The sequence below is a fragment of the Penicillium diatomitis genome (genome assembly GCF_028827545.1).
Source record: "Penicillium diatomitis strain IBT 30728 chromosome Unknown utg000003l_segment0_segment0, whole genome shotgun sequence".
NCBI classification, from domain to species: domain Eukaryota; kingdom Fungi; phylum Ascomycota; class Eurotiomycetes; order Eurotiales; family Aspergillaceae; genus Penicillium; species Penicillium diatomitis.
The window spans coordinates 744,028-764,635 of record NW_026623175.1 but is presented as its reverse complement, the minus strand read 5'-3'; the positions used below and the strand labels follow the sequence as shown (position 1 = coordinate 764,635).

The window sequence follows — 20,608 nt, the reverse complement described above, 5'->3', positions numbered from 1 at the left end:
ACAATCGGCCTTTGCACCGACCCTCGAGGTATTGGAGGGCGATCACCTTGTTTGTTGTGAGGTTCAGTTGGAATTTCTCCCAACAAAGTGTGTCTGATAACAAATCTCAAAGACTGAATCTCAATGCACGTGATCCTCAATCGCTTCGACTGAACGCATTCGACCAAATAGCTATCTTTCAGGGAAGATGTCACTCAAGACTCTGATAACGCGAGGAGTGTACTGGATAGTAAAGCCAGGTAGTAGCAGGAGAACTGGGTCGAGTGAATAGGTAGTATGCACCACATTGGTCTAGGCAGTCACCTGACTCAGTAGAATTGATCTCGCATTGCAGATCACTTCGAATATACCTCGGATACTCTGCTTTCGAAAAGAGACCTTGTGAGAGACCTTCTGGGTGATGAAGAGTGATGTTGCTCACAAAGGAAAGATTATCACTACCTAACAAGGATACACGATCCATCTGCACATGCTCCTATTGAGATTCTCGACATCCCTCATCATGCCCCACGACATGGCACAAGAACACTCACTTTGGGAACTTGGTCATGACATTCACGACATCGCAATCTGCTGTTCACGTGCCCGTGACGGGACCATGTCAATACCAACCTGGGTAGCTTTGTCAAGATCCTCCTCAGGCAGTCCCAGGAGCTCATTTTCTGACTTTTCCGAAAACTGACTGGGGTCGTCAGGAAAAAAGCCCCTGGCATACAGAAGCTTGGCAAACCCGAGTCTGTTCCCTGTTTTCAAAAGTGCGAGACCATCTTCATATCGCTTTTGTGAGGGTTCATGAGTCACGTTCCAGTCGTCGTTCGTGGTGCCTGTCACGCGCTTGACACTTTCAAACATCTCTCTCTGACTGATGGTGAAGCTGGTCACATAGAGACCCTTGTTCAGCCAGTGGGATAATGTGAGGCTCTCGTCCTTTTCATCCACCGGAAGCTCCTTGAGACTGAGCAGCTTGGCCACCGCCCGTCCAACTTGTGACAAAGTAGACACGGTATTCTTCGTGTTGCCATCGTCATACAGGGTCAAGGCCTTCCGGGTAAAGTCGAATCCGAAGCGCAGCTCTTCGCCGGCGAGACTGTAATCGTACCAGAAGCCGCAGCAGACCGTGATCCAATGCATACCAAGTGCTTCGATCTCATCCCGATGCGCCTTTGCGATGGGACCGAGCATGCTCTCTTTGCCCTGTTTCACCCGTTCAATGTCCCCTCCATAGCCATTGGGCATGATGTAGGGGACCCCAGCCTTGGCGGCGGCCCGGACGAGTTTGCTGTGAGTGCCCTGGGCCACTGTTGGGCTAAGTGTGATAATGAGGAATTGTTGGCCTCGAAGGGCTGTCACAAGATTGTCTTCGTTGTCATAGTCGACTGTCACGACTCGAATTCCCGGGGGAGGTTTATTGGTACTGTCCGGGCGAGAGAGAGCTGTGACTGTGTGTCTTCCGGTTTGAAGCAGGGAGGTGACGATGTGCGATCCCACTGTCCCTCCGGCCTGTGGGATAGAGACTCTGTCAGTGTCTGTTGCATGTACTGGTGAGGGACATCTCAGTCCTCAAGGAAACCTACACCAACAATAGCAATTCTCTCCACGGCGTTTGTGAAGCCCGCAGGCTGATCCTTGGCGTACAAGGGCATTTTTGATCGTCCTCAAGAGTGTGATCTTGAGTATGTAAGGGCCCGATGATCGAAAAACCACTGCAGAATACTGAGCAAATCAAGGCGTCTGTAATCGTTGTATATCGTAGGCTCTCTAGCACGGACAAGCAATTCTTGTCAACGGGACACAGCCTCCCTATTTATGCCCATCTCCTCAGACTAGCCTATGATTCTCGTTTCCCGTTTCTCGAATTTGAGCTATCCACCAACACAACCTACGCCAAAAGTGACTTGAGTGACTGGGCAGATGCTCACTTCGTAACGCCGAGTGAGCTTGTTCATCCGAATTCCGCACAACGCTACCGGCAGGCAACCCACCATGCCAACCCCCATAGACGAGTGAAGCATTGGCGAAACGCACGACGAATGGTAACGCCGTAATGAGAGCTCCTGGCCTTGTTCTCTTCACCGGAGATGTGAATTGCACCGACCCCTGAGTCTTTTCATCAGGATTAGGCTGCGGTTCGAGAGGTACGCCATTGTCTGGACCTTAAGTCCGGTATGGCCGCAAGCTGGAGGACTGGCGAAGCGGATTTAAGGTCGTCAATCCGGGGGGCCGAGCTTATTCCATCAAATGCTTTCTTTAGAGGTCAAGATCATCGTATGGATATTGCCGTGCAGTCCTACAAGGCTGCATGTCTGAAGTGCCGCCGCGCGGACAGCGCAGGGCCACCGTAGCAGCGCTTTGACATCCAGCCCAGCGCCCCAGAATTTACGTTGTTCATGGACATTCGAAATCCTCGGTGTCTCAACGAAAATTGGGAATCCACGGTAAGGCTTCGGAGCCGCCATTCAATCTCAAGATTACTTTGCTCCTGAGATGGATGGCACCCAGCGAGCTAGAAGACAAGAAGTAAACATTTCACTAATCGAGAGCAGTTGGCTATCATCAATCATCAACCTTGGCAAAGTCATGGCACCGCTTCCAAGCTCAACTTTCCCGGAATATTGACTCTTGAAACTCTCTACCGTTGATCCAGAAGTGTGAGTACCGCCTCTTTAATGTCTCGACTAGCTCCGACCCTATCTCTGTTGTCGCTTCTTCAAGAAGCCCGGCCTTGCCAGCAGCTTTGAGCGGCGCTTCTTCCATCGATTGCATTTGGCAGCATGAGTGAGGTCCGCTCATCCGATTGACCATGAAGCTCTACAGATGTGTTACCATGTTGATTCATTCTAGTGGCGTCGGACGCTGATCATAGTTCTAAATGAGATGCCCCATCATTGATGAGATTAGTACTTGGGTAGGTACATCCAGTTATCCACTACCTTGGTTCTCGATTGAGCAATCGAATGTGCATTCGGTTCAGCGCGTTCAGATCAGCTAGTAGATCCAGAGTCTATGTCAACAACACTACTTGGCAGTCTCCGAGAATAAGGTGCCTGGGCTAAGCTTTCACAAGGCGTGATGACTTTTGAATAAAGCGAAGCCTGGCCTTATCACCTTGATGAAGATAGAATGGCCATGCAACTTCCTCAATCCTAAATTTTGCATTTGAATCCATCTTTACGTTGAGAGACATTCATCACCTACACAAGTCTTTTCTCCATTCACCTGATGAGTCGACATTTGTGTTGTATCCGCTGGGTTCCACCACTCCACGAGTCCACTCCCGTCGCTGCCGATCCCCAGCCACTTTTCTTGGGGTTCAATGTTGATGTTCTAGACTCCTCAAAGCAGGCCTGACGGACGGCAGAGGTTCCTCACTCCCAGCCTCCTGATTTTTCACCATTCAAACTTTTCGCAATCATGACTTGTCGAAGACGTGATTCCGCAGATTTTCAACTGCTCTTTACTTTGGAGACTGTTCTTCTTGCTGCAGGCCAAGAGGTGTAGCACCAATCGACCGCGCTGGCGCCTATTGCAGAGTCTACTCCATCCATCATAACCTTGAACCTCTAAAAGGTCCTGTCTGCGACCATCCATCTTTGCCAGTGCACATCTTTTACCAATCAGCCTCGGCAAAGGCCTGTTGCACAAGAGCCTCATCTCTCTTTGATCTGGTATCACCACCACCTCGCGCCTTCAGACACCAAAAGCCAACACCAGTCGACTACCTCGTTGACAACTTGACACCTGATCAACTCAACAACCACCGCCCCCTCCTCAAAGATGCAGTCCCTCTCATCCATTTCCGCCCACGGACTCGACCACCCCCACAACGCAACAGTCGCCCTCACACCGGAACCATACCACCTCAACCCTCAACTCCAAGCACCTCCTCTCCTCCACAACCACCTCGAAAAGCGCTACTCCACCATCTCCATCCCCGCCACCTACGGCCACCTCAACTCGGGCCCACCCCCAGGCACCGTCGCCGGCATCGTTCTCGGCACCGTCGCCGGCGTCCTCCTCATCCTCTACCTAACCTTCCTCGCCCTGAACCCGGGCGGTCTCACCCGCGGCAATCCAGACGACACCACGATCGTCGATGAAGAAGTCGTTGTGCGCAGTCGTCGATCCCCGTCGTCTCGACGGGACGATGCCATTGAGGTCGTTGAGGAGCGCGACCGTCGCCGCGATAGTTATCGGAGACCGCCGTCGGCGAGGCCCAGTCATGTAATGAGCCAGGAGTCGGTGACGGGGACTTCGATCACGAATGATCAGGATTTGGTGGAGGTGATTGAGGAGGAATCGTCAATGATGTCGACGGTGTCGCCGTCGCCGAGGAGAGGGGGGCGCAGGGAGGGGGTATCGGACGGTGGATCCGTTGGAGTATGGAGGAGGCAGTTCGTACGATGGCGATAGTCGATATCGTTGAGTGAGAGGGCAAGACGGAGAGACGGTAGAGGGGATATGCGAGGGCTGAACAGATTATAACTATCTGTGTGCTCGGAAGGATATACTGTGCTCGGTGTTTCCTGTCTTTCTTTTGGTTGGACTTGAGAAGATGCCCTGACGGATGGAACCTCAATTGCTTTGTGCATTGTTCTTGTTTGTTTTTTTTGTTGCCTGGGACCAGTTGACGACTGTTACGATACCCTATATCCAATCTTTCCCCTTGTGTCCGCCATTTGACGACTGACGATAACTTAATGCCTTGAATATGTCACATCTACCACCTATCTACAAAATACCGAGGCGTGGCTACTATGCCTACCTTTCTCCAAGTCTAATGCAAAGCCGAAATTTCATGCGATGTGGAATAAACGTATACTCCAATTGACTCACTGAAGAGAGTGTCGGGAGGGAAGAAAGCAATATCCGAACAAACCGGGGGAGAAGAGTCCCATCTCTGATACAAAGCTCAAACAGTACTCAGTCACCCCTCGCATCCTGTTTTCAACGCCGTGTCCACCTTGAGCGCCAAGGGAGGAACAAAATTCATGACCGGGGATATATGGAGATAAGAGACAGCAAGGCAAAGGAAACGGGCAAAAAGAGCGACAGCAAAAATAGGACAGGACGGTAACGGTACCCACCCCTTCAACAGAAAGGACGGACAAACGCCAACAAAATAAACAAAAGAGAAATGAAAGAGAATGTTCGAAGGCGCATTGCGATCACCTTATTTCCTGTCGTACGGTTCACAACGCCGTCCTCGAATTTTCTGCAGAATTGAGAGGAAAAGGCATCTAGCGTGAGAATCGATCGAGGAGCAAGCGGACGTGACTCGGAGCACATATCGCCCATGTCTGCTCACCAGCCCCATTACCTCCTAATCGACTCGACAAGATCTCTTTTATCGAACAGACAGGACCAGCTCCGGAGCTGACCCCTCAGAACAAGACATCCAAGCAACAGCAGCAGGCGAAAGCAGCCATGATACCGGCGCAAATACCGCCTGCGCCGGAGCCACCACCACCGTTGCCTCGGTTATCGGCATAGTATCCTTGCTGTTGCTGTGGAGGCCACCCTTGCTGTGGAGGATATCCTTGTTGAGGAGGATATCCTTGTTGGGGAGGGTAGTACATCTGTCCCTGGGGTTGCGGTGGGTAGTAGCCCTGCTGGGGGGGATAGCCACCTTGGCCACCTTGTGCGCCTCCGTAGTAGTCTTGAGAGGCACCGTGAGGAGCGGGGGATTGGAAGCCCTCGTTGTTGTAGGTCTGGGCGGGATAGGAAGGGGGTGGGCTGGTCTGTCAAATTGAGAGCAGGTATGTATTAGCAATGTGTTTCTGCTTGACATTTGTAGTTGGCAAAGAGCAAATCACAATGAGCTATTTCGACGATCATGATATTGTCATGTCGTCATACCAAATCGCAGACCGTCCCTTGAGGAAAAACAGAGACACTCACAGGTTTGTTGTACGACATGGTAGAATAATGTAGGCGGGTTTCTGGTGAGGGTACTGTATCAAGAGACGGTGGAGCTCGCGGACAGTCTAGACTCTAGAGCCGTCACAGTCGGAGGGAGTAGAAAAGATAGAGCAGACGGTGTCGAGCTCGAAAAAAGAAGGTCGAGGTGTAAAATGTAGAATGGTGAGGAATGAAAAAGGATTCCAAGTGTCTTCAAACAGAGCCCCTCTCGTAGGCAGGAGAGATGATTCAGGCGGCGAGAAATTGGGGGCAGCAGCCAAGGGCTTGGAAGCGGACCGACTCTCATTTGGTTGAGAAGCGCGTGAATTGCTCGTTGCAGCAAGTGGAGCGTGGCGCAGTTCCGCGGTTCGGCGGTTCGGCGGACGGCAGTGGATCCCTTCTGGGACTGCCCGTGACCCCCGGCCAAGTGGAGTGCCAGACGGCTGGAGATGACTCAGCCTGCAGCGTCCACAGCTGTGGTGAGCTGCAGTAACAGATCTGTTCAACTACAGACTCTACAGTATAGAGTAGTTATAGGCTATGAACTTTGGGGTATGGTACTCGGCAGGTGGACTGCTGGAGTACAGAGAAGGCACCGAGTACTAAAGATGTCGTCCGAGGGTCCGAGGTCCAAGCGCCGTGTCAACTGCTGTCATGTACGGTAGGTAGCAAAGGTTATTAATTCGTGGGAACCTAGAAGGAGGTGTCAACTTGTCAAGTGGCTGTGCATGAAATCATACTGCTACAGAAAATGACAAGGCAGGCGGGGAAATTTGCCAATCAGCCTTGATCGAATGTGACAATGCATGAGACAGTCCTGTAGACGTGACGTGTTGGTGTGGTACTGACTGCCAAGTCATAACCCAGCGTCCTCTTCTTGGGCTTTACGCAGATGCATCCTTAGATCGGCCCGCTCGAGAATACCTAGTCGGAGATACCTAGTAAAGTCTGCTCTTCGAGTCATTTTGTATCATATCCTTTTGTGCCCGTGTACGATGGCTAAATACAAGGTCCACCGAGGGGATAAATAGCTATCCTCGGCCATAAATCATAATAACGAAACGAGGAGACCGGGAATGCCGTGGCTCAGAAGGCCGGCGTGACGCCCTCTCTAGGGAATTGGAAAACTTCATGCCGAAGACAAAGGCGCGGCCAAAGCAAAGGAAACCCAGTACACTGCCTATCTGAGAAGCAGCTATCAAGCAATTTCAGCAAGCGCGATCGAAAGACCAATTGAATGCAAACAAAAAAGGCTTGATTGAATCAGGCAAAGGAAGTGTGGTATAGACAAAATGCCAAAAGAAAGGGGAATGAACACAGAGGAAAAGATGCAGATAAGCAAGCAATTGCAGATCTGATTCTACTCCTTGTCCTCAAGAGAGGCCTTCTTCAACTCTTCCGCGGCATCGGCAGCACCGTCCTGCTCCTGGGACAGCTCAGCCTCGGCAGTGGGGAGAATGTTGGCTTCGGCGGGCTTCTTGGCAGCGTCAGTGCTGCGGCCGTTGGTCTCGGCAGCAGCGGCCTCTTCTTGCTCGAGGCGAGCAATCTCCTCCTTGGCCTTTTTGATGTTCTGTAGTTGAGACTGTCAGTACTGCATGCGTGAATCTTAACACAATGTAGGGCGGTATCTTACCTCCTCGGTCTTGCTAGCCTGGTTCTTCTTCCACTCGGTGATTTTGGCAGCAAGCTTCTCGACCACAGCAGGAACATCGGACTGGTTCATGGGAGGGTCGATCTTGACCTTGGCAAAGTCCTCGATGATACCAACGTTCATGTTGAACTTGCCGGCCTCAGCACCAGCGGCGACACCACCCTTCTTGCCTCCCTTCTTACCCTTCTTGCCAGCAGTACCGACGAAGTAGTCTTCCTCCTGATCCTTGCGGACGACCTTCATGCCCTTGAGGCCAGAGTCATCAACGGTACGACCGACGTTGGCACGAAACTTGCTGCCCTCATCCTTCTTGTCGTCCAGCCCCAGAGCGGCAAAGTCGTAGGAAGGATCGAAGTGGCGGATCAGACCCTGAGCGGTGAGGATCTCGTCGGTGTAGGCCAATTGAGACGCCTCCTCGAGCTTCTTGTCGGCGACCTTCTTGCGCTTCTCACGCTCAAACGCTTCGCGCTCAGTCTTTTGACGCTCGCGACGAATGCGCCACGCCTCATCCTCATACTCCTTGTAGGCACGGCGAGCCTTGAAGTAGTTGTCCTTAATGTCGCGGATGGCGGTATACTTTTGTTGCTGCTCGTTGCGCAGCTTGGTGCGCTCGTCGCGGAGGGCGTTGAGGTTCTTGTAGACACTGTCCTGCTCGGCCTTGATGGCGTCCAGTTCCTTCTGGATCTCGGCGTACTTGTCGCTGAGTGCCTTGGCTTCGGGGTTGTCCAGGGTCTTCTTGAGCTCGGCGATCTGGGCCTTCAGATCATCGATGCCCTTCTGAGACTCCTCCAGACCAGCGAAGCTCTTGCGTTGCTTGCGGAGGTTCGAGATGTCGGACAGAGCTTTGCGCTCGTCCACCAATCGCAGGGTGCCGGAGTCGACCTGCTTCTCGAGCCGGGCAACCTCACGGTCAATCTCTTCCACGTTCTTGAATTGCATCTTGCCACGGGCGTTGTTTTGCTCAGCAATGCGGGCCTTGAGAGTGGCCTCCAACGCATTCATCTTTTCCAAGGTGCTTGAGCGGGAGGACTTGAAACCGGACTGCTTCTGGCGAATTGAAGAAAGTTCAGCGCGAAGGGCTTGCTGCTTCTTCACGACCGGGGAATCCTGGTTGTTAGGCTTCGCGGTGTCCAGCTTGGCCTTGATAGCGTTCTAGAAATTGAGCGCATATTAGCAAATGTCATTGGGAAATTGAAAGCATTGACATGCGGGTACACAATGTCTGACCCCTCCCCCTCACGATGCAAGTTTACGTCGGGACAACGCATGTCTCACGTGGGCTCAATTCGAGTGGGGATTCTCAGACAAGATAAACCATTCCATGTACGCATACATACCAATTTTTCCTGGGCCGCAGTGTGCTCCTTCTCAGCCTGGGCCAGGCTGGCCTTGTAGGCTTCCTCATCGGGCTTGGTGGGCTTAACCCGGGCCTCTGTAGGGGCAGTAGTAGCCATTGTGAAATGAGAGGTGGGTGAGAGAGGGAGGAGAAAGGGAAGGCAGATCCTCAGACCAGAAGGAAGAGAGGAAGAAGGAGAAGGGTAAAACAGAAAGAAGAGAAGAGACACAAGAAAAGACCGCTTGCCCACGAGGGTAAAGGGGAAACGTTGCGAATAATAATAAGTAACGCGCTCCGGTTCGGTCAGTTTCTCCGCTTTGCTAGACTGCTTCGCCTGGCAGAAAGTTCCCGCCGATTTTTCGACCTGCACCTTATCTTTTTTCAACGACACTGTCTCTGCGCGCTCACCTTCTGGTCTCTTCCTAGCGTCTGAGAGTTGATTGTGTAATCGCAGAGTTATCTTTCTTCTCTCTTCATAAGCAGATTTTATCCACCATGGACGCGGATAACTTCGCGACGAGCACCGATGCCAGCCGGGAGATGAGTCGGCTCTGGCGCACTTGGAAGACCGTTCATGAGATGCTTGTGGATCGGGTAAGCTCCCTGTCGTCTCTCAGTCAAGTCTCACTGGCTGCTCCCAAGCTCTCGTGTGAAATGAGAATTAAAATGAAGCTGACTCTCATTCGTGCTGGGTTCAGGGTTACGAGGTGTCAGAAGACGAACTGAAGCTCTCGTTGGAAGACTTTGCGCGGAAATATTCAGACCCGATCGGGTATCCCGAGTATGCGACCTTCCCTTGAAATTCATGAGTCGCGAAGACACTTGCGTGGATGAAGTCACAAATGAGGCACGGAGCGAGTGAGAGACAATGTCATGTGAATTTGAATTGTCACTAATCTGAGGCCTTTCGTTCAATTCAGCCGAACGAAGATGAAAATCCAGGCGCGCCCCACCGAGGAGATGAAGTTCAAATACACTGCACTGCCGACCAAATCGAACCCCAATCCCCAGCCTGACTGCGGTACCATCTATGTTGACTTCTGCCCCGAATCCTCCTCGCTCGGTGCTAAGCAAGTCCGCACCTTCAATCACTTTGTCGCCGAGAACAACTTCCACACCGGCATTTTCATCACCCAGGTTCCTTTGTCACCAACCGCCGTGCGCATGCTCAACAGTGTCCCCGGACACATTGGAGAGACATTCCAGGAACAAGATCTGCTCGTCAACATCACCCGACACGAGCTTGTTCCCAAGCATGTTCTGCTCAGCCCCGAAGAGAAGGCCAAGCTGTTGCAGCGCTATCGTCTGAAGGAGTCGCAGCTTCCCCGGATGCAGGTTTCTGATCCCGTCGCCCGCTACCTCGGTCTGCGCCGTGGCCAGGTTGTGAAGATTATCCGCAAGAGTGAAACCGCCGGACGTTACGCCAGTTACCGCTGGGTCATCTAGAGGGAATAATGCAATACCGTGCGACTAGCCCTCAAAGTGGCTTTTGTTCCTCTCAATTCGTTCCTGGCCTCTTACCCTTCCATGTCTCTCGGCTTTAAGATTTCCCGAAAAGAGACTAGAGTGGCATCTCATACCCCCCGGGAACATGCATCAGGTCCAGCCTTCCACCATTCGATCCAAGCTCCTGGGATGCTCTAACCTACTCGGTTTTCACTCGCTCCTCATCCTAAGTGCTCATGAGCGCCAAGCCCATGCGGATATTCTCCAGACTTGACGAAATGGAAATGGACACGGAGTTATGTTTCTTTGTTATTGGCTTGGTTTTTTTCTCATTTATCCCCTCCCTTCTGCACCCCATACACAGATCAAAAAAGTCTCATCCCCCTTGTATTATGGGCAGCATGGCGTACCGGCGAAGACAGTTTCATTTTCTCCCACAGTCTCCAACACGGTTCAGCCAGGGGACGGAGGTGGCTGGACTGTAGTATGGGGGACTGATTTGATCTCCTTATCATGTCAGCGGACTTGAAACATGTGCAATTAGGATGTGGTGACATAACGATATTTTTTTCTTCTTCTTTTTTTTTCCTCAACAGCTCCATTCCACCTTTTTTATTGTGCAGTAAGCTAGATGAGAGACAAGCTCGAGGATTCACTCTCAATAACCACCTATTGCATAAAACCTGGCTTGACGCTACTCCAAGCCGTCCCTCAGTAGAACGTGACCTGTAGTCAACAAGTCTGTATTACCAGTAGGGTACATGCCGAGGGTACTGTGAGTGTGTCACTACTGCCATATCGACCACGATAAGAGGTTAGCGGGCAGGAGTCTCTCGTTAGTTTCCAATATGGGGACTAAAGTCTGGATAAGTTGTATCCCCAATTGCACTTGGCTGTTGAATTCCACATGTCGATTGAAGAGCAAGAGCAGGACTACGGTGTCCAATTCTTCATTAGAAAAGGGGGAAATTGATCAAAGTGAAACGGTATCATGGTAGATATGAGCAGCGGCTCCTTTAAATAGTATTTCCTGTGAATACTCAAAGGTATATATTCAATCAAAAAAGAACACCGCCAGCGCCTCTGCTAAACACGTCATTTCAAGGAGATGTCTTCAGGGAAACAGACTGAATTTGAAGAAAAAAGTAACACAAGTTGCGACGAGAGAAAAGGGTATGAGTCAATGGAAAGGAAAAGTGAGAAAGGAGAGAACAGTGCATGTAGGAACGATGGCCAATGTCATGGAATAATGAGGGACGGGAGGCTTATTCCCCCGCGCGCTTACCGTTCGCGCGCGTTCCTCGAAAGTAAGCGGCCGACGTCTTGGAGCTCAACGTCCGCATCTGGCGCAGGCTCCGCTGAGGATTGACGAGGCGAGAGAGTGTGTGGGGATGGTTCGGACGGAGGAGCAGCTCGGAGAGATGGTGGGCACGAAAGACGAGATTGGAGAAGCGGCGTGGTGGTGGTCCGAGGTAACATCGCGCCGAGATCTTCCAGGAAGGCTCGGCTGCCACGGCGATGGCGAGGAAGTTCTGTGGGGTTCATTGCGGGTACAGGGGCGATTGTATGTCGAGTAATGAGACCCGGTCGTGCCGGGGCGCGCATAGGAGGTTCTGGGTCGAGGAGGCCGCCGACATCGAAGAAAGAGACACGATGATGAGGGTTCGGGTTGGGAGCCGGGGATTGCCGGTGGTCGCGAGGGGACTCGCTGGTGGGAAGGTACTCGCGCGGACACACTTTGATGTCGAAACTGTCGGCAGAGGAGATGCGATCGTCGTCGGAGCCATGGCTTTGGGTGAATGACCAGGCTGGATCAAGGGAGCCGGTGCGGGCCACCATGAGAGGTACTGGAGGAGCCGGGACGGGGATGGATGTACCCGGCGCAGAAGAGTAGAGTTTGGGATCGAGTCGGATGCCGAGATCGTGGGCGAGATCACAATCGCTGCCCCATTGATGCTGCATGACCGTTTGACGGCGGACATAGCTGTGATCGAGACTCTCGGTGACGGATGCCGAGCCCTCCGTGGGCTTGAACTTGAGCTTCTTCACGCCGCGGTCTCGAACGAATGAACCGATGACGACGATGTTGGAAACGGCTGTTGCTGCGAGTATTTCTAGAGATGCGAGCAGGGATCGATAGGGCTGAGCGCCATGCCGCCAGATGACCGAGGGGACGCGGTAGCAGGTAATAGCGACCAAGACCAAGGACAGGCAAAACAGGATCACGAGAGCAAGCTTGCGTTTGATGGGAATCTGGGCCATCAAGATGATCGGTACGGGAAATGCGACGAGGAATAGATCCGTCACGACGTCGCATGCACCCATGGTGATCAGCTGCGCGTATCCGCTCCGACAGCTCGGCCCTGGGTCGGGGACGACCTGCCAATAATGGGGGAATGGGTGGCATTCGGCCAGGGTCGCCATGACCACGGCTATCAGGGTCGACGCAAGAAAGACATGAATGAAACGCAGAAAATAAGCCACCGACCTGCGCCAGACCATGCCCGTGACTCGTTTGAAGAACTCGCATACTGTGAGTTTGGCCGTCCAGATGCTGCACAAGGACACGGAGGGTGAGTCAGCCCGATTGAACTTTGCCTTCGATTTGAAGTATGAACCGTGCATTCCGTCAACATCAAGATAGGCAAGGAGGGTCTTACTAGATCGCATAGAAGATCCGCGCCACCAACACCAACTTACTTCCAACTACCCGGTCGGCCACCTGACCGGTTGTCAGCCCGGCCGTTTGGGTATTGTTTGTTCCCAGAACAAGAACAAAATGAATGAGCACCATGCGAATCACGAGCGGAATGACGCTCCACATGACCACCTTGTCTTCGGGGAAGAAACGTTCAATCCGAATGTAGCGACCACAGAGTCGAACGATGATGATCACCAGTGAAAAGCCCGTGGCCCACCAACTCATCATCAAGGTCGGGTTCACATCGTTGCGAGATTGAAACGCTGGGCGCGTATGCGGGTAGAGGTCCCGGACGATCAACGAGGTGGTTGCCATCACTGTATGGACGCTTCTGGGGTCCGACCTCGAGTCCTTTCCGAGGCTCCTCCGTCCTCGCTGTATGATGTCGTCTTTCCCCTTCCCTCGACCACCTCCGCAGAGGGAGTCTGCGTGGGGGGGGGGGGCGGGCGCCCGTCAGCCCTTCTCTTTCACTGTGTTCCCTGCAGCTTCCGTCGATTGATCGAGCGAGACTTGTGCGAACCGACCAGCTTGGTCGTTGATTTACATGTCGCACGTGAGGGTGGACACTGGGGCACCGCCTTGAACGCTCCGGGGTGGGGAGGGCGATGGACTGTGGGCCGATCGTCCATCCAAGCAGAGGAAACAAGACAGCAGGTGCAAGTAGTGGAGATCAAGAAGCAGATGTTCAGAATGGGGGACAATCGATGATAGTGAGGGAGAGATACGAGAAGAGGTGTTCTTTCAAATGATTCGGAAGAAGTAGGATCAGAAGTAGGATCAGAAGTAGGATCAGAAGTAGGATCAGAAGTAGGATCAGAAGTAGGAGGAAGGAAAAGAGAGGCTTGGATCGCGTTGAGATTGCGGTGGTCAAGTGGTCACTCGTCGTTTAGGAAAACTTTGGGGGGCGGCATCAGGAGGAGTAGTAGTAGTACTGTAGTAGTAGTATTAGTAGTAGTAGTAGTAGTAGTAGTAGTAGTGGTAGTAGTAGTAGTAGTAGTAGTAGTAGTAGTAGTAGTAATGCCCATCGATGTGGCTGATACGAAAAGGTTCCATGCTCTACCCTCTTTGGACTATCAGGTTGGTGACTGGATCTACTCAGGTGGAAGCAATCACGACCACACACGAGGCCCGATGAGCAGGAGGGGGGCCAAGCGTCGAGCGTCACCAGCGACCAGCGCGGTTGTTGTGTCGGTGAGTCCCGGGGGAGCGAACACCTCACTTGACAAGTTTGACAGTATGGCACCGGAAGAGTAAACTCCACCAGCGCTGTCGTTGGCAAAGGTTATCCGACCCCAAACACCAGACGGAACCAAGTTTACCACCGGCCATCCGCCACGCCCACACGCCAACCCCCCAAAGGCCAAGGAGACCAAGGAGAAGGAGGAAAAAGCTTCTCGGCGTCCACTGGTAGAACGGCTCCTGTGAACACTTTCGGATGATAACAAGAGACGATGCAGGATTCGCGTGGAGTTGTGAACCAGTCAACGAGCATCTCCTAATCTCCCCAGCTGCTCCTGGCGAGACGAGAGATCCACCAAAGCCAGCCCCAAAGGTGTGGAGAAGAGCCGTTGCGGTGGGATCATCGCATCATCGAGTTGATCGAGTCCCCCGAGTCAACCGCGGGCTTCAGCGCGTGGGACCCATGATTACGGGTCATCCAGGGATGGTGATGGAATCATGGTTCTGTGCAGTGTCCAGTGTCGAGTCCTCGACTGGTCACTGCCGGTAAGCGCGTGTTGTTCAGACAAGCACATTATCATGCCCTGACTCGCCGGTCTGCATCAACCCGCTCCTTTACGAGCGCACCAATGTCGATGGGGGAACCCATCAATCTACGACTCTGTACCGCGGCCCTTCTAGTTTCCACCCTATGAATGAGGCTCGCCCATGCAGGTCCGTTCGCATTGGGGCTCCAGGCTTGGACTACTACTACTACTACTACTACTACTACTACTACTACTACTACTACTACTACTACTACTACTACTACTACTATTACTACTACTACTCAATGATCATTTGCCCATATCTTCAGAGGGAACATAGAGAGAAAGATACACAGCCCGACCAGACGAGAGAGTTTATGTGGCGCAAATAAGCCGCCTTGGAGGCCGTCTATCCATGGGAGCCGAAGACTGCCGTAATCGCAACCTCTATAGGTAGCCCAGACTCCGAGCGTCCATTTCCAATTGATTCCAATCAATACCGACGAGCAGGTAGAGGCGTGATAAGAACCTCCTGCACTCTATCAACTGTATCAAGCAGCACTAAGTGGGGCCCTTGGGAAGAGGCTCGTATTTGGAAACGCAGAGGGGAGAGACTGAGAGCAGTCCATGAACTATCCAGGAGGACATTTCATAGATACAGGTAGGTAATAGGTAACTTTGGCCCTAGTCTTACTAACTTACTGCTTTCAATGATATACTCACTACTCACTAGAGTCAGTACCCAGTCTGTGTAACTGTACGTCCATTCACTCGAGCTACCCCTGCTCCTGACGTCTACCTCGACATGGAAAAAAAATAGACGCTTTGACGCTCACATGATCTCCATCCCCATCGAGCGGTGCGTGATAACCTGGTCACCTGCACTCAGCAACATTAAGTTACTGACTACCTAGATGCCGTAAGCCTTCAATAATAATACCTTGGTTTCTCCGTCGTGGTCGGGCATGAGTACTCCGTCGTCCCACGGGTCAACTATCCTCGGTCCGATCAATGGTGAGTTTGTGACGCATTTCCCCATTTTCGGACAACCTCCCACTGGTCTCTCTCTCCCTCTCTCCCTTCTTCTTTCGCAGCGAAACATCTACGTGGAGAATTCCTCGGTCGGCTATCAAGTACGCCCAGCCAGAGACCATGAGGAGTCGATAATTAAGGGACGAGGAGAATACGACTGGTGCAGTTCTGTGGTGAAACCGGACGGCCGTCGGAATAGAAGCCGGAACATCACAATCACATGTCATCGACATCTAGGAGGTCGTACTGATACTACTAAGTACTAAGAGTAGATCAGTAGTAGGTTACTAACTACCGCAGACACGCTATCTATGACCGTATTTAGAAGTCAAAGTACCTATCTTACCTACCTAACCTGAAGCACTAAACAGTAACTACCAAGGTAGTAAGTGAGTACTAAGGAGACGGACGCTTGGCAGTCTGTATTCTATTATGCGGCTACTGCCAGCCTTATCACTTCCACTTTCACCCGCGTGGAGTACATCCACTTTGCTACCATCACCGAGTCCACGCCAAGAGCAACAACTCGCTTATCACAATGCAATGTTCCCCAAAAACAAAACGCGAAATGCAAAGGTCCCCGAAATCTGGAATCTGGGAGGTCGACCTTATCAGTCCAGCCATCCTGGCTAGATGAGTCCGTAGAACTACACGGTCTCAGTGGCAATGCCTACCTACTTCGTAGACAGGCCGTCTACACTCGAGAATCAGCATGTGACTACTAGTTAGTAGTTACCACTGTAGCTCTACTAGAGTTCACCTCAGATACTGAGATGCTGGATTGGCAGTCAGCGAATCACCTGTCCACCTACCCAGACGCTTTATTGTCAAGGCATGCTCTTTGGCCCCAAAGCCTTGCAAGACCTTGCAAATCATTTGTCAGAGATAGATCATGCCGAGCATGACTCGGCATAAAGGTGACCAGCAGACTTCAGTCCCAGATACTAACGCGGACCTTGTCTCTTACGGGGGTTTTGGGTAGTGAAGCTGCCGGGCTACCAAGTACGCAGAGACCACAATCATCTCTACCTCAAGTCATCGAAGGAGTATCGGCTGGATTCCCGCTGCAAGAGAAATGTCAGATGAAGATATTCCTTTGTAGATAACAATAGCTTGTCTTATTCCATCTCTATATACCACTCATCTCGAAGATGGCAACCCCTGACATCAAACTATGCGACCACCGCGGCAGCCGCCTGCTCCCGCTGCTCCTCGTCCGCCACCGACGGGACACCCTTCCCTTGGCGCAGTTTCTCCAACACCACCCGAATCTCCTTCAGGAACCGGGTGACTTCGGACTCGGTGCCGACCGTGATACGCAAGCAGCCCTCACACCCGTGCTCTTTACCGCGGAATCGCACCACCACCCCACGTTGCTCAGCCATGGCCTCGTAGGCTGCCAGCGCAATGACATTGCTGGGTCGTCCCTCGGCATCGAGAACCTCCACGAGCAAAAAGTTCGAGTCCTGGCCGCCGAGGAACTGTCCAATGCCGGGGATCTGCGGAAGCTCCTGCAACAGACGGTCGCGCTGGCCGACGATCTTTGCGCGATAATCTCGCATCACCGAGAGATTGGGTTCCGATAGCGCGGCCGTCGCAAGAGCGCTGGTCGGGCTGGAGATGTTGTAGGGGGCCTTGAGACTGTTGAGCAAGCGAGCGATCTCCGGGCTGGTGTAGGCAACACCCAGTCGGATACCAGCGAGACCAAAGGCTTTGCTGAGTGTCTGCATGACCACCAGGTTCGGCCATTCGGTCACCCATTCGGCTAAGCTCGCGCCTTCGTGTGCAAAGTCGATGTAGGCCTCATCCACAACAACGACACCGTTCCAGGTCGGGTGCTCAAGAACTTTCTGGATGTCGGACTTGCGGATCAGGTTCGCGGTGGGATTGCCCGGTGAGCAGATATAGGCCAGCTTGATTGATGGATCGGCCGAGAGAGCCTCATTGACCTTGTCGGCTTGCAGTTGAAACCCCTTCTCCACGTCCAACGGCACCTTCACAATCTCAATGTCATTGACTTGGGCGCTCACACTATACATTCCATATGTAGGCGGGCAGGTAAGAATCCTGTCCTTTCCAGGCACGCAGAAACACCGGAGAAGAGCATCAATGGCTTCGTCTGATCCGACACCAACGAACATGTGCTCGGGTCGAAGCGTTTTTTGTGTGTGGTGGTGGGTGTTGCGGAGGTTGCAGAACAACTGCTTCAGTTCCATCTGGTGGCTATGAGATAGACAATCGTATTAGGCCGGTAACCCAGTTGAGGTGTCAATGTCATTCCTGGAAAACGCCGACAAAAGCACTTACGGATCGGGGTATCTGTTCAAACCCAACAGGTCAATCTCGGGCTCTGTCGACCCTGACTGCGAGCCTTTCAGTCTACCCTCGTTGTTCAAGGCGAGTGACGGGCCGTAGGCATTCTCATTGGCGTCGAGCAGCACGTTTGTTCCGTCATCTTTGTAGTCACTGACTCATTAGTTCTGAGAGCCGGGGACATCTGGATACTGTGGCTACCTACTCCCGAGCGCATCGATATGGCTGTAATTTCAAGATATTGGGTCGAGCGCAAGTCTCCAGGTTGAATGGCGAATTCCTTTGTGCCATTGTGGGGAGGATGTGTATACCCTGTTGATCTTTGCGAATGTGCACAGCAAGGTGTCACAGTGGGGTGGCGGGGAGATGAGGGCTTATCGGGGAAGAGAGCGGAGGAATTTGACGAGTGGATCAGCGGTGGAAGAAAGCCGCCCTACTCGTCCATACAACTTAGGTACACAACTGAGTCATGACAAGTAGGTAGTATTATGCAAGCAGCAATGACTCAGAGTAGTATCGGCCAGCCCCAACATCGACTAGAAAGGTACCAGGTAGGGCTCGTACATTGAAGTATTAGTCTACATAGCCAGACTTTCCACTTCGTGACATTGGTGTCAACCATGGGTTTTAACCCATGCTGATCGGTCACAGCTATAATACAATAGATACTTCCATGAGCCACGGCAATGTGATCCCTGAAGACCGGACTTGAGGCCACTAGGAATTGAAGAAGGATGGAAGTTGACATTGAAAAATAATCATAGTCTACATCGAGCATGTTGACCGAAATGTCTCTTGTGTATCCAAGAAAGTGTTGCCAAAGAATGCGGGTGGTGATAGTATCAAAATGTCCTGAAACGCCCCTAAAATGCCAATGCCTCCTCCCTATGGTGCATCTGTGGAACTCAACTGAATGCGGCGAATACCATTCGAGTTTCTCAGGGGTATCTTAATCATGTTTCTTTTCACTCTTCGCTGGGCTTTCTGATTTCGGGGCCTTCTCACTGGACTGGGCCTGTTGAGCTTGTGCCTTTCGGTGCTTGTCTCGTTTCTCCTTCACATAGACCAAGCTCTTGCCAATACCAGCAGTGAAAGTGCCCTTGATGCTCTGTACAGTACTGGGCCAGCGAATGGTCTTGGAGATAGATGAGGAAACTTCGGTCTTCAGATGGTCATTCTCAGCAATACGACGCTCGAATGGACCACCTTGGGGTCGTCGGACAATTCCTTGCTTGGCATCATCATTCTCTTCCATCATCTTGTTAAACTCAACCCGCGGGATTGCGAATCGGGCTTGGTACTGGAAGTACAGCTTCTGTCTAAAAGCCTCCGGAAGGCGACGGACCATATTGCCACGCTTGACAGGATCCATGTCTTGCACCATGGCCAGAACAGAGTCAGGATCATCAATCCAATCATTTTGGCCACAGCGAGGATCAGAGAAAGAAACGTTTGGCAAATTAGCAATAAGAGGAGCGTAGAGACGTCGGAAGTGGGCCATCTGCCCAGACACAATGTTGCGCACTTTGCTCGGGTCCTCTGTGGGAAGCACCATGCGCAAGTCACCCATGTAACTGATTCCTGCGATGGTGTTGTACAGCTCAAACTCGCTGAACCGCTCCGGAAGAAGCAGCAGTGCCACTCGTAGAGCGGATAGCAGGTTCATCTGATTTGCCAGTCGCACTTTAGGGTGATCACGAAGGATCTTGACTGGCTTGTGCAACCGTCCGGCAAGATACAATGTGTTCCACTGGGTAAGATCAGTGCACAATGTATCAAGATTGACCACGCCGTATTTGATCAGCGTGCCATTGACAGTGATGTGAGTATTGAAGTAGACTCCCGCGCCGAATTTGTCCTGTACCTGAGAAACCACATAGGAACCCATGGAGCCAAGGCCGGAGTAGTGATCGCGATGCTGGTTGAGATTTAAATCATGCCAGTGCTGAGAGTAGGAGACACCAAAAATGAAGTCAATCATCTTCCCGGATCCTTTTTGCATCTTTTGAATAGCAGCTGGTGCTGCAGGGTGGGTAGACCCCGCGGTACCGGAACCGCTCTGTGGAAACACCCCAGACCCGTAAGCAAATGCATATCGGATAGGTGCTCTGAATTGCCAAAGAATCTGTCGTAGTGCCTCCTTGAATTCTTGATTGATGATCATGTGCTGATTGACGCCGAAGTCTTTGGACGGAAGCTCGGAGAAATTGGAAATGGCAAGATTCGGGTTCTGATCCCAGTCCGCCTCCCTAAGAGTTGAACTTGTTGAGAAAGGGGCAGCTGGCCTCGCACTTCCGCCGCAGTCATTATGGAGTAGGTGTGAGGTCGAACAGCCGGAGAGGGTCGATTGATAAAAAGGAGCGTCTGAGGTTGGTCGGGAGTGGTTTGAAATGCATCGGGCCGAAGATACTTGCGACGAAAAAGGCTCGATTCGAGCCGCAGAGCGCCAGATAGCTCTGGGAATCACGGAGTGGGCGCGAAGCATCTGTCAATGGCATGTGTATTCATCAGCCTATCTGTTCCGC

The 20,608-nt window shown here is 52.1% G+C and overlaps 9 protein-coding genes across 9 annotated transcripts; 3 read left to right on the top strand and 6 right to left on the bottom strand.

Annotated features, from left to right (window-relative positions):
* Positions 1-555: 555 nt before the first annotated feature.
* Positions 556-1,643, bottom strand: N7539_002507 (aromatic alcohol reductase; the record flags this gene model as incomplete). Its single annotated transcript, XM_056932110.1, has 2 exons — positions 556-1,500; positions 1,575-1,643. 2 exons carry the CDS (start codon positions 1,641-1,643, stop codon positions 556-558), a joined length of 1,014 nt encoding a protein of 337 aa, XP_056792069.1.
* Positions 1,644-3,774: 2,131 nt separating this feature from the next.
* Positions 3,775-4,410, top strand: N7539_002506 (uncharacterized protein; the record flags this gene model as incomplete). The annotated part of the gene is made up of 1 exon (XM_056932109.1): positions 3,775-4,410. One exon carries the CDS (start codon positions 3,775-3,777, stop codon positions 4,408-4,410), a length of 636 nt encoding a protein of 211 aa, XP_056792068.1.
* A 971-nt stretch (positions 4,411-5,381) lies between these two features.
* Positions 5,382-5,916, bottom strand: N7539_002505 (uncharacterized protein; the record flags this gene model as incomplete). The annotated part of the gene is made up of 2 exons (XM_056932108.1): positions 5,382-5,738; positions 5,899-5,916. The coding sequence occupies 2 exons, from the start codon at positions 5,914-5,916 to the stop codon at positions 5,382-5,384; spliced, it is 375 nt and encodes a 124-aa protein (XP_056792067.1).
* A 1,342-nt stretch (positions 5,917-7,258) lies between these two features.
* bfr1 (putative nuclear segregation protein (Bfr1)) lies at positions 7,259-9,003 on the bottom strand (the record flags this gene model as incomplete). Its single annotated transcript, XM_056932107.1, has 3 exons — positions 7,259-7,468; positions 7,532-8,701; positions 8,887-9,003. 3 exons carry the CDS (start codon positions 9,001-9,003, stop codon positions 7,259-7,261), a joined length of 1,497 nt encoding a protein of 498 aa, XP_056792066.1.
* A 377-nt stretch (positions 9,004-9,380) lies between these two features.
* N7539_002503 (DNA-directed RNA polymerase core subunit RPB5) lies at positions 9,381-10,331 on the top strand (the record flags this gene model as incomplete). Its single annotated transcript, XM_056932106.1, has 3 exons — positions 9,381-9,479; positions 9,584-9,666; positions 9,806-10,331. 3 exons carry the CDS (start codon positions 9,381-9,383, stop codon positions 10,329-10,331), a joined length of 708 nt encoding a protein of 235 aa, XP_056792065.1.
* Positions 10,332-11,612: 1,281 nt separating this feature from the next.
* Positions 11,613-13,347, bottom strand: N7539_002502 (putative integral membrane protein Pth11-like; the record flags this gene model as incomplete). Its single annotated transcript, XM_056932105.1, has 2 exons — positions 11,613-12,885; positions 12,992-13,347. 2 exons carry the CDS (start codon positions 13,345-13,347, stop codon positions 11,613-11,615), a joined length of 1,629 nt encoding a protein of 542 aa, XP_056792064.1.
* A 1,555-nt stretch (positions 13,348-14,902) lies between these two features.
* Positions 14,903-15,130, top strand: N7539_002501 (uncharacterized protein; the record flags this gene model as incomplete). The annotated part of the gene is made up of 1 exon (XM_056932104.1): positions 14,903-15,130. The coding sequence occupies one exon, from the start codon at positions 14,903-14,905 to the stop codon at positions 15,128-15,130; it is 228 nt and encodes a 75-aa protein (XP_056792063.1).
* A 1,812-nt stretch (positions 15,131-16,942) lies between these two features.
* N7539_002500 (histidinol-phosphate transaminase) lies at positions 16,943-18,374 on the bottom strand (the record flags this gene model as incomplete). The annotated part of the gene is made up of 3 exons (XM_056932103.1): positions 16,943-17,993; positions 18,078-18,236; positions 18,289-18,374. The coding sequence occupies 3 exons, from the start codon at positions 18,372-18,374 to the stop codon at positions 16,943-16,945; spliced, it is 1,296 nt and encodes a 431-aa protein (XP_056792062.1).
* A 658-nt stretch (positions 18,375-19,032) lies between these two features.
* On the bottom strand, positions 19,033-20,568 carry N7539_002499 (phosphatidate cytidylyltransferase; the record flags this gene model as incomplete). Its single annotated transcript, XM_056932102.1, has 1 exon — positions 19,033-20,568. One exon carries the CDS (start codon positions 20,566-20,568, stop codon positions 19,033-19,035), a length of 1,536 nt encoding a protein of 511 aa, XP_056792061.1.
* Positions 20,569-20,608: the final 40 nt, after the last annotated feature.